General features: G+C 33.0%; 2 protein-coding genes across 2 annotated transcripts; both read right to left on the bottom strand.

Moving 5' to 3' along the window:
• Positions 1-320: 320 nt before the first annotated feature.
• Positions 321-1304, bottom strand: LOC131658303 (putative F-box/LRR-repeat protein 23). The gene is made up of 2 exons (XM_058927611.1): positions 973-1304; positions 321-851 (listed from the first exon to the last, which is right to left on the bottom strand). Exons 1-2 carry the CDS (start codon positions 1302-1304, stop codon positions 422-424), a joined length of 762 nt encoding a protein of 253 aa, XP_058783594.1. The 3' UTR covers positions 321-421.
• Positions 1305-6389: 5085 nt separating this feature from the next.
• On the bottom strand, positions 6390-7442 carry LOC131658302 (putative F-box/LRR-repeat protein 23). Its single transcript, XM_058927610.1, has 2 exons — positions 7102-7442; positions 6390-6945 (listed from the first exon to the last, which is right to left on the bottom strand). Exons 1-2 carry the CDS (start codon positions 7440-7442, stop codon positions 6426-6428), a joined length of 861 nt encoding a protein of 286 aa, XP_058783593.1. The 3' UTR covers positions 6390-6425.
• Between the last annotated feature and the right edge of the window lie 4540 nt (positions 7443-11982).

Raw genomic sequence — 11982 nt, 5'->3', positions numbered from 1 at the left:
TAAAACATTCCACTTGCATAACAAACTCCCGTATCTTATATCTCTTATAAATTTATTAATTTTGATTTTAATAAACTTCTTTGATTTTCTTATTTCCTTGGTAATGGTGGTGACTGTTAAAACATATGATCATAGCCTATTCAATGGCTTTAGTCTCACAAATTTAACTGCTACATGGTGTTAAAAAATTCAAATAAATTATTAAAAAACAAAATACAAAACTTTCATTTCTCCTAAACAAATTACTTTTAATAATCTAACATTTGAAATGAAACGGCAATAGAACAATAATAAATAGAACAATAATAATTGCTTCACGGTTGTTCAACCCCTAGAAGAAACTCATTATCAAAATCAACAATCATCATGTACATTCAAAAGTGCCAACATAAGCTAAGACAACCACGATCATTCATCATCATCAACCACGATATTTCGGCGGTCGAAAATCTCTAATTTTCCCATGGCACCGTTTTTCCAAACTTGGACTCAAATACTCACAACAGCACCCTTCCAAATCAAGAGAATGAAGAAGAGGGCAGCCATCAAGAATGGCAAACAACCCAACATCATCAATAGAAACTCCAAACAATTCAAGATGGCTTAGTCTGGTCATTGTTTTTGCAATAGCAAATGGCTCATTGACAAAAGCGCAATCTAACATCCTCCCAAAATTTAGTGACTTCAAAAGAGGACAACATCGACCAATCAATTCGAGGTTGTCCTTGGACATGTTCTTGCAATATAAAATTTCAATCTCTTCTAAAAGTGAAAATTTCACAAATTCACTCAGCCTTTTACTTGAAATTTGTCCACAAAAACAAAGCCGTAGTCGCCGTAAATGAGTTTCCCTATAAAAATTATTAATAAGAACAACATATGCATAGTATTAATAAACTATAACAAAGTACGTAAACGGAGAGCAATGGAAAACATGTTGATGGCTTGTAATGACAGAATGAAACTAATTACCTATGAGCAATATATTTGAAGAGGGCATCAGTCCCAATCACATCAATGTTAATGTCTTCCACTTGACCACAACTAAGATCAACGGCTAAGCGACAAATCTTCTCCAAACAACCGTAACCAAATAGAGTATAATGGATATTATCGATGCGAATGGTACGCCACATGAGAGGATCCTTGCAAATGTTCCACCATAGAGGACACACATTACGTGCACTTGTCACAATTTGTACTGTGTCCAGTCTTTCAAGTATGTTCTTCGTCAAGTCTATTGGAAGCTCAAGCCAGTTTGGCTTTGTGATCCCACCTTTAGCTTTCTTCACAGAAGGCGCCATTATGTGACTAGACAATACTAACTTCCATTTTAACTTGTGATACAACGCAATTTAATAAACAATGATGCTCAATCCTTTTGAATTAATTAAGTAGAAAAACAGTAACGGGAAAGCAAAGGTCACACGTTTAATCTGCATTACCCAAATAGCATTGAAATACGTAATGTAATTTGCTTGATAATTGTAATGACGTAGTTAATACTCCAACTTTTAGCCTTCTGTTCAGATCAGTGTTTTAAAAACCGGACCGGTCATCGAATCGGTGAGGGTACTGGGTCACTGGTTTATCGGTCGAACCACTAGGTCACTGGTCGAACCGTATGAGCAAACCGGATTAAACCGGATAATTCGGTTGAATAGACCTGTCATTATATAGGTATAAAACCGGTCGAACTGGATGATTCAGTCTCTAAAAAAATATAACTAGCTTTTAAATTTTTTAAAAATATCATATCATAAATTCACAATTTCATAACTTAAATTCAAATTTTAAACAAAGGTATCACACATAACAAAATAGTAAAAAATTACAAAGTCTAATTGCAAACAAAGTCTAATTACAACATAATCTAAACAAAGTCTAATTACAACATAATCTAATTGAATAGTTTATAACAAAATAATTATAATATGTACCAAATTTAATTCAAAATAGGATCCTCCTAAAAAGAAAATCAAATAAAATTTAATATGTTTATGCTATTTAAGAAAATTTATTAGCAAAGATAACAAATAGACAATAAAGTTTTTTTTGAGCAAAGACAATAAAGTTTTTAATTTGTTACTAACGAAAAAACTATATGAGAATGCTATTTAAGTAATACACTACTAAATATATTTAAAAAAAATTAAAAAAAGTTTAAAAGAAATGTTAAAAAAAAAAGTTTAAAAAAAAAGCAATTAAACCGCCGGTTTTCCGGTTTTCCCAGTTTTCACCGATTCTCACCGCTTTGATGGCATACCCGATCCGACTATTGAACCAGACCGGTTACCTGGTCGGTTTCCGATTCGACCGATCCGATCCGGTTTTTAAAACTATGGTTCAGATACATAAGTTCCAATTTAGATGTGCGTGTTTTTAATTCATAAAATATTGAAAGTAAATTTTATAACTGCTGTCCCATCTTTTTTATAATCCAATGTTTGAACGGATAGAATAAGATAAAATAAATTGAGAAGGTTAGAGCCATAGAGGCGAGTTAGTTAAAGTAGTTAAAAGTGATAGTTAATATGGTTATAAAGTTAATTGGTATTGTTATGAAGTTAGTTAGGAGAGTGTAACTAATTTCTACTAACTATAAGAAAACAATTCATTAGTCAGGTGACTATGCCTAGTGCTAATCACCTTGGAAAAACCGTATTTGTGTGGTGTTATTCCCCTCACAACACAATTTTTTTAAAAGAAAATACATTATAAATTTTTTCATTTTGCAATGGTTAGAGGAAAATTTAAATTTTTTCAAAAGAAGAGGGCGAAGTGACACACCCCGCAATTGTTTTCAAAAAATTGGGAGAATTTTATTTATGCAATTATTGATGTGTCAGTAGTGGCAGGCGAAATTTAATGTCATAACGGAAAAAAGCATTTGCGGGGTGAACCCCACGTCGCAAGTTCCAACAGAATAATATTTACAGGGTTAAAGCCACCTCGCAAGGTTTTTTTTGAAAAAGTGGGTGGAAAACTTTAATTGCAGTGATTGATTAACAAAGGGGCAGGTGGACGTTATGGACAATTGACATTAATGTTGCGGAGTGATTTGCACTTCGCAAGTCTCAACAGTCAAAAAAGTTGCGGACTGATATTCACCTTGCAAGTTTCCTTTATATATCCCATTCGTCTTTCCCTTTTCTACACCAGTAACGTTAAACACTTCTTCAAAACTTCTCAAACCCTTATTCTCTCATTCTCCAACCCTTTTCCAACTCCTCTATATCTCTCAATTCTCTCTATTTTAATACAAATTAAGACCCAAATACTCAAATATTTTTGCTGGATTCGGATCTCCTTTCTATATTTTCATCAAATTCATTTACAAAGGTACACACATATTTATAGATTGTTTGTTATTTTAAAAAAAAATTAATTGGTTTCTATGATAGATATAATTGGTCTATATGTTGTATGAACATGTGTAGAAATATATGCTAAAATGGGTATAAAAATATGTTGTATGATTTTTGTGTGTTGAAATTAGGTACAAATATATCCTAAAATGGGAACAAATATAAGCTGGAATTAGTAGAAGGGAAATGCTAACAAGTGCTCCAGGGGCACTCTTTAATAGCTTTAAAAAGTAAGTTTTTCTTGGAAATATGCGTAATTAATGCATCGAAAATTGAAATGGTGAACTTTTGAAAGAATATTTTCTTTATTTAGAATGCTTAAAGAGTGCCCCTGGGGCACTCGTTAGCATGACCCTTAGTAGAAATATATGCGGAAATTTGTTTGTATGTTGAAATGGGTATAAAATTGTGTAGTATATTGTATAGTTTATTATTTTCCCTTTTTTTTATAAATAAATAAATATGCTGAATATTTTTTTTGTTTTTTCATAAATAAATAAATATTATTTTTGATTTAGTTTATTAATTTTTTAAAATAAAATTATAATATACTTTTTAAAATTAAATAAAAAATCAGAAGTTATTAATATTTGTATAAACCAATATTTGTAGAAACCAAAAAATAAGAAATTATTAATATTTGTAGAAACAAATTATTATTTAAAAGAGTGGCAGAGTTGTTATCATACTACAGGAAACTTGTTTATTGTATGGAAAAGTCATACATTTTTCTGGTAGTAACAGTTAGTGAACTATGTTTTCCGTGGAAATTGATGCACATTTCTAGAATATTCTAGCAAAAATATATGATAATGTTTAGAGAAAGTTAGAACAGTCTAAAGTTGCTACATGTTTCTAGAGTATTTCAATAAAGAGAAATGCTAACAACACTCTCTTTTGAACACTCTCTCAAACACTCACTTTCTTATTGGTTGAAACATGTGTGGGTCCTACTACTTTATGTGGGACCTATTTTCAAAATGAGGGGCCCACACATGTTTCAACCAATAAGAAAGTGAGTGTTTGAGAGAGTGTTCAAAAGAGAGTGTTGCTAGCACTCCTCTTTCAATAAATCTTATATTAACTTATAGCCTAGAAAGTTCTAAGTCAATTGAAAAGACAAACAAAAGTCTAGATAATTCTATTCTAGAAACATCCTAAAGCACCTATAAATAGACAAGCATATGTATAATTGTATTCAACCCTTTAAGCCTTTAAGGTCCAATATCATTAACATTTGAGGCTTCATTCTACTATTACTCTCCTCCTACAACAAATTAATTACTTATGCATTGTCATGCTCCGATACTAGCTCACACACTACTTGCTACTATCTTTCAAATATCAACCAAAGTTATTTACACTATCCAAATACATTCTAAACTATCACTACTACCTCAAATACCAACAATGGTATCAGAGCTACGTTCGGTCATTCACAGGGCGAAGCAAACTATTTCTTCTTGTCACCAGCAATTTTATTAAAACTAGAAAATGAGGTATCTGACTCAAACACAAAGGAGTACAAGTAGCCACACGGCCCGACTCTGTTTGAGTTCAAACCCAAAACTAAAAATGAGAGAGAGGAGTTCAAGTAGCATAACAGTCTGACCCTCTTAATTTCAAGTCCAACTAATGTCGTAAACCTATGGCAAATAAGGCTCGAGTTCTGATAAAGCACAAGTCCAGACAATAAAAAAAAATTGAGACCTGTGACCTCTGAGGCTTAACTTGAGTACAAGTCTAGGGAGGCAAATACATCTATTAGAGCAAGAAAGAGTCGTCCTTATCAAAATTATTCTACAAGAATGACAACAAGACTCATAAACAACTAAGAAGCAAGAGTGATCCTTGTCAGAATTATTCAATTAGAACGACAAGGAGATTCACATGCAACTAGACAACAAAAGTGGTCCTTGTTACAAGTCTTCAACAAGACAAACAAGGAAGATCACAAGCGCAACTAAGAAGCGAGAATGATTCTCGTCAAAAGCCTTCAATAATGATGAGAAAGAGTTTAATAACAATCATTGTGACAAGTAGTGTGACAAAGTTGTATTACGGTGAAGGTAATGCTTTTCAAAATAAAATATATTACTCCCTCTGTCCCAAATTATAAGAGAAATTCACTTTTTAGATTCATTGAATATTTAATGTATCTAGTCTATATATAGACCAAATACATTAATTATTCAATGAATTTAAAAATGGAATTTCTCTTATAATTTGGGACGGAGGGAGTACATAACAGTATCAATGAAGGAGGAGATAGCTTCAGAAATTCACATTTGGACAACTACGGGCTACACTTGGAGTTATTGAAATATGCATCAAGGAGGAGTGTGGAAATTGATGCACATTTCTAGAATATTCTAGCAAAAATATATGACAATGTTTAGAGAAAGTTAGAATAGTCTAAAGTTGCTACAAGTTTCTAGAGTGTTCCAATAAATCTTAGATTAACTTATAGCCTAGAAAGTTCTAAGTCAATAGAAAAGACAAACAAAAGTCTAGATAATTCTATTCTAGAAACATCCTAAAGCACCTATAAATAGGCAAGCATGTGTGTAATTGTATTCAAGCCTTTAAGCCTTTAAGGTCCAATATCATTAACATTGGATGATTCATTCTACTATTACTCTCCTCCTACAACAAATTAATTACTTATGTATTTTCATGCTCCGATACTAGCTCACACACTACTTGCTACTATCTTTCAAATATCAACCAAAATTCTTTACACTATCCAAATACATTCTAAACTATCACTACTACCTCAAATACCAACATTTTCTGTATTGTTATTGAATAGGAGTTTGGCTAGGGGTTGTATCTTGCATTCAAAGTAGTTGAGATGGAGATTGGTCTTGTTTCGTAAATTTTTTTGAAACTGGTATAGGATGACTTTGTCTAAATATATTTTGTAAGTTCTTATAGCATCACTTATGCCTTTATTTAATTAAAGATTATTAGCTTTGGCCTTTCAATCCAAAAAGAAAATCAATTTCCCATTGCCTTCAACAATTTTAAATAATCTTAAAACTAACTCAACATCAATCAAAAGTCATATGGATCAAAATATGCATAATAACAATCCTCTAAAAAATCTCTATACTCATAGTATTCATGATTTTTCTGAGCAGGCAGTCGTACATCCTTTATCTGCTCAAGGCATTTTTCTTTCAAACCTTCATCCAAATCAAGATTAGAGCATCCTTCCATATCAAGTGATTCAAGAAGAGGACATCCATCAAGAATGGCAAGAAGCCCGCTATTAGTAAGCTTGTTTCCTTTAATACCAAGATGACATAATCTAGGCAATGTTTCTGAAATCATATAAGCATCATCATCATTATTATCACCACCAATATATGAAACCTCACCAACATTCTCAAACTTAAGCACTTTCAAAAGAGGGCATGTTAGGCAAAGGGTTTCAAGAGAATCCTTCAATAATGTGGGGCACATTGAAATGTCCACTTCCTCTAACTGTGGAAGCTTTCTCACTACATCAGTAAATACTTTTTCTGAAATCCCCCAGCCTTTTAAAATCTTCATGCTTCGTAAGTTACTAGCTCTGTACATTTGAGTTGAATAAATTATTTTATAAAACCATGTTTTTTATAAAATAAAAAATATATGTATCTTACCCTACAAAATAAATATAATGCCATAAAAAAAAAAGTATAAATAGTTAAATGCAAAACAAAACATTCTGAATTTATAATTATACTTCTCAGCTATGCATTGGAGAAGATCGTTGGTGGCAAAATGTTCAATATCAATTTCTTCCAAATGACCACAACTTCGCTCAACAGCATAACGACAAATCTTCTCCAAATCCTGATTATTCCAGCGTAAAGAGTTAGCAGTCATGTGAATGGTACGCCACACGAGAGGTTCCTTGCAGTAGTTCCACCATGTAGGGCACACTAGGCATGCACTTGTTACTATGTCAATGGTATCAAGCCTCTGTAGGATATTTACTGCGATGTCTCTTGGAAGTTCAAGCCAATTTGGAATACTTGAACTCTCACATTCTTCTCCCTTTGCACCTATCGTACAAGTTGCCATTATCAGTTGTTGATAATTTTACAGAATGATTATTGCCTTTTATAGACACTGAAAACTAAACGTTTTGGAAATCAAATTTAGTTTCCATTAAACTTTGGGAAATGATCAATCACACGTGTTAGATGTTTCCAAGAGAGGGCACTTAAACGTTTTGATAGAGAAACACCTAGCCTTCGGATAAAAATTGTTATATGTTTCCAATTATAATACTGTTTCCATTTTTCAATAATTTTTTTTACCTTTACTTTAATTGAAAAGATACACATTACAAAAATAATTCAAAATAAGAAATTTCTTAAAAACAATGTTGCTCTCGGGAACCCTCCAGTGTTAAATGATCATTTCAGGACTATAGAGGCACGGATCTACATTGATTAATTTTATTTTTTTAGTATATTTTTAATTAAAACTTAAGTGTTGTGAGAAATTTTGATATACTGTAATTAGTGAATAACTAAATGAACAATAAGATAAAAATAAAAAATATTTAATGTTTTGTTTAATCACATACATTAAACCAAATATTTTGAAGGGGAAGGGAGAGGAGAATTTTGAAAAATAAAAAGGATTGGTAAATAGGATAGAAAGATTTTGGATAGGAGGGTATTGAAGGGTTTGATTTTATTCATAACACTATAAATTCTCTAAAATGGGGGAACTCAAAAATTATATTGAAGAGTTTTGAATGATTTTGAATGGTTTACATAAATTTTCCAAATACTACCTCCTGTCCCATTTATAAGAAAAGATTCTTTTATTAGATACATTGAATAAATAATGTATCTAGACAGTTTATTGTCCACATACATTATTTATTCAATGTATCTAAAAAGAGAATATTTTCTTATAAATGGGACCAGAGGGAGTATCTTTTAGGTTGTTATAGTATTCTAAAAATAAAAAACATAGTAATGATAATGACTATTTTATCATTCTAAACAAAATTATTTTTTTAAAAAATATCAAGTATTTTCCTATATTCTTTTAATTTTGTTTTCAGAGGCCATCCTCTCCCCTCCCCTCCAAACTCGCAAACAAAGCCTAAAAATAAACAACTTTAAATTATAAACACAAGTAGATACTTCCTCCGTCTCATAATAAGTGTCTCATTTGTATTTTTTCTTTGTCTCAAATTAATTGTCCATTTACAATTCCAATGCATCAATCATTATTATATTTCCACTATTATACCCCTATTTATTAACTTTCACATTATTCAACTACTATTAATAGGGGTATTCTATTAAATGACATTAACTTTTTTACTAAAACCAACACATCCAATCATTTTCTTAAAAATCGCGCATTGCTCAAATAAGACATTTATTATGAGACGGAGGGAGTAACAATTAAACCCCTTTAGGTGAACTAGGAAGATGTTTGTAGAGTCAAAAGTGTTGGTGAATTGGGGATGAATGATCTATAAGACTTTTAATTTTGCTTTGTTTAATAAGAGTGGAGAATGATTCTTTTGGATTTGACTTTTTTCCTGAGAGACATTTGTAAGGATAGGTATGAGTCTTAGGGGTTTGGTTTCCCTTTGGGGAGTAGGGAGGGTCGCCTTAAGAGGGTATCTCATTGCTAGAGAGAAGTTTCTGTTCAGGGGTCTCCAGCGGATCAAAAGTCTCACCAAATTTTCCTTCTCTTGTGTGAGGGTGGTTGGGAATGGTTAAAAGACTAGGTTTTTGCATGATGTTTAGATGGGTACTACCCCTATGTGTTTCTTTTGAATGACTTTTTCTTATCTCGAAGCAAAGTTATAGGTTGCGGACTTAAAATCGCATTTCATGCATTTTCAAAGTCTCAGACGTCTTTTTTAATTATTCTATTGTTTTCAGAATAAAATTTTGGTTTTATAGGCAGACCGGTTAAAGCAATTAGACACTGTGCGGAAATTTAGCGGACAAAATATTTTGAGTTCTAATCTCTAACTGACAATTTTATAAAACTACGTGACACGTGGTTTATTTTGATGTGCTCGTTTTATTTTTTCAATACTATTTGTGGTTACATTTTTTACCTGTCAAAGTCTGTTTAACCGGGTATTTTTATTTGTGATTTTAAACTTTTCCAGACATATTTATTAAACTATGTCTCGCGTATATCACAACGGTATGTTTATTTTATTTTTCCAATCAAACGCGCGTTCGACTATTATTCTTCTGGTCCCCTTCATTTTCGTTTTTAGTTGATGTTTAATATTTTTTATTTATTTAAACTTGAATGTTGTCGTATGTTTTTTTTCCTTTCCTCTTATTTTTTACTTTCATTCTCATTTTTATTAACTAAGAGTCCTTTTTTTGTTAACCACATTTTGGATACTGCATATCTTAATGAGTAAGAAATAAAAAGGTGAGAAGACATCTTGCATTGAATCACGTTAACGGTGCGAGGGCATCCTTATTGTCTAAAATTTGCTACAAAAGCAATAGAACAGTACAGCTGCATCAGAAAAGCAACAAGGTGAAAGCAAAGTCAGCACCTTTAACTTAGTTTTTTTTTTTAATAAGCAATGGTATTAAACAAGAATACTCCACCCACACAAAAACAAAATGGAAAGCCCTCGGTACTCGAAACAAACGAGCGGCAAGATATTCCAAGTATGAAAATTACATAACTCTCTTAGCTTAGTGATTAAGTCTTTGCTTTAATCCATTCCCTTTACTCTGCAAAATCAAGCTGCTGTCCATAATCTGAAAAACCAAAAAAAAGAGATAAACCACATAGTACTGCATGACAGAAAAAGAGAAAAAGAGGGAGTGAAAATCTGTATTTTGATCTTGTTCACCAAGCCAACTTAACTTAAGAGTTAAGTTTGCTTTTATCCTTCAGTTTTTACCCCAAATGGTCACCTCTCTTCATCTATATAAGAGTGCCAAGAATCAGAGCAAAATGGACAGAAAATCTTCATGAAACCTCACCTGTAAAATACACAAAAACAGTCCCTTCACTTCAGCTCATTCCCTCAAATCTTTTCAAAAAAACAACAACACACCACCACTGTTCACCTTCTCCTTCACACAAACACTCAACTACCTCACCAACAAGCCATGATAAACCTTCTCCACGACTCTACAACTTAAACTCACTGCTAACTGAAGGTAACAGATCAAACTACTCTCTTCTGATATATATATTGACTTGCAAAGGATTTGTTGCAAAAGTGAAAATTAGGTTACAAAGAGAGGGTCTTTATATAGAGACCAGGGAAACATAAATAGACATAACATTTAATGATTAACTATTTCCTATGAAAGTTTGTCTGCCCTAGAGAATCTGTCTTTTGGCTTTCCAAGACTGCATTTAAATTTATCCAACAAATATCCCCCATAAATTAAATGCTTCTTCGATCAATTAATCCCAGCATCATCTTGCCTCTGTCGAATAGCTCCTTCGATAATGGTTTTGTAAAAATATCCGCAGCTTGATTCTTGCTTGCCACATGCTTCAGTTCGACACTTCCATTTTTCACATGTTCACGAATGAAATGAAAATGTACGTCGATGTGTTTACTTCTTTCATGATTCACTGGATTCTTCGCCAGTTCGATTGCTGATTTGTTGTCGACTTGCACTATGGTTGCATTTTCCTGCTTCTGCTCTAACTCGCACAACAATCTTGTAAGCCATATAGCATGGCATACACACCATGATGCAGCCACGTATTCTGCTTCGCATGTTGACAGTGTTACAATTGGTTGCTTCCTTGAGAGCCATGTGAAAGCAGTGTTTCCCATAAAGAATACATATCCTGATGTGCTTTTTCGATCGTCTATATCTCCACACCAATCGCTGTTGGAGTAACCTGTTAGCTTGTAATCTTCTGTTTTTGAGTAAAACATTCCAAGTGACACAGTTCCTTGGATGTAACGAAGAATTCTCTTCAAAGCTTTCCAGTGTGTGTGAACTGGTTCTTCCATAAAACGACTCAAGATTTCGACACTTAGGGAAAGATCTGGTCTAGTGCATGTGAGATATCGAAGACTTCCGACCAAGCTTCGAAATTTGTTTGCTTCGACACGTTCCCCCCCATCAAATTTTGAAAGCTTGACTCCTGGCTCCATTGGTGTCGAGATTGGATTGCAACCTTCCATTTTGAACCTCTTCAGAATGTCCTTTGCATATTTTTCTTGTGATACAAAAATTCCAGTTTCTTCTTGTCGAACTTCCAGACCAAGAAAGAAACTCATCCGACCTAAGTCCGTCATCTCAAATTCTCGTGTCATTCGACCTTTGAATTCTTCGATCATTTGATCACTGTTGCCCAGGAAAATCAAGTCGTCGACATAGAGAGCAACGAACAGTATATCTCCTTTATTCTTCTTCACATACAGGGCATGTTCATAGGGACATTGTTGGAAACCATTTTCCTTGAAGTAAGTATCAATGCGTGTATTCCATGCCCGAGGTGCCTGCTTTAATCCATAAAGTGCTTTCTTGAGTCTTAGCACTTTTCCTTTGCTTTCGTCTCTCATGTATCCTGGTGGTTGTTCGACATAGACTTCTTCTTCGAGCACACCATTCAAAAATGCTGACTTGAC

This window comes from Vicia villosa, linkage group LG3 (assembly GCF_029867415.1).
Source record: "Vicia villosa cultivar HV-30 ecotype Madison, WI linkage group LG3, Vvil1.0, whole genome shotgun sequence".
NCBI lineage: Eukaryota > Viridiplantae > Streptophyta > Magnoliopsida > Fabales > Fabaceae > Vicia > Vicia villosa.
Note: the sequence above shows the minus strand (reverse complement) of the source record. Positions and strands in the feature narration are given on the sequence as shown.

What these genes read in the sequence shown, in the direction of transcription:
- LOC131658303 (XM_058927611.1), bottom strand. Translation starts at nt 1,304, where the DNA reads ATGGCGCCTTCTGTGAAGAAAGCTAAAGGTGGGATCACAAAGCCAAAC. An exon ending in TTCAAATATATTGCTCATAG is followed by an intron (nt 852 to 972) that starts GTAATTAGTTTC and finishes TAATTTTTATAG; the next exon opens with GGAAACTCATTTACGGCGAC.
- LOC131658302 (XM_058927610.1), bottom strand. Translation starts at nt 7,442, where the DNA reads ATGGCAACTTGTACGATAGGTGCAAAGGGAGAAGAATGTGAGAGTTCA. An exon ending in CTCCAATGCATAGCTGAGAA is followed by an intron (nt 6,946 to 7,101) that starts GTATAATTATAA and finishes TCAAATGTACAG; the next exon opens with AGCTAGTAACTTACGAAGCA.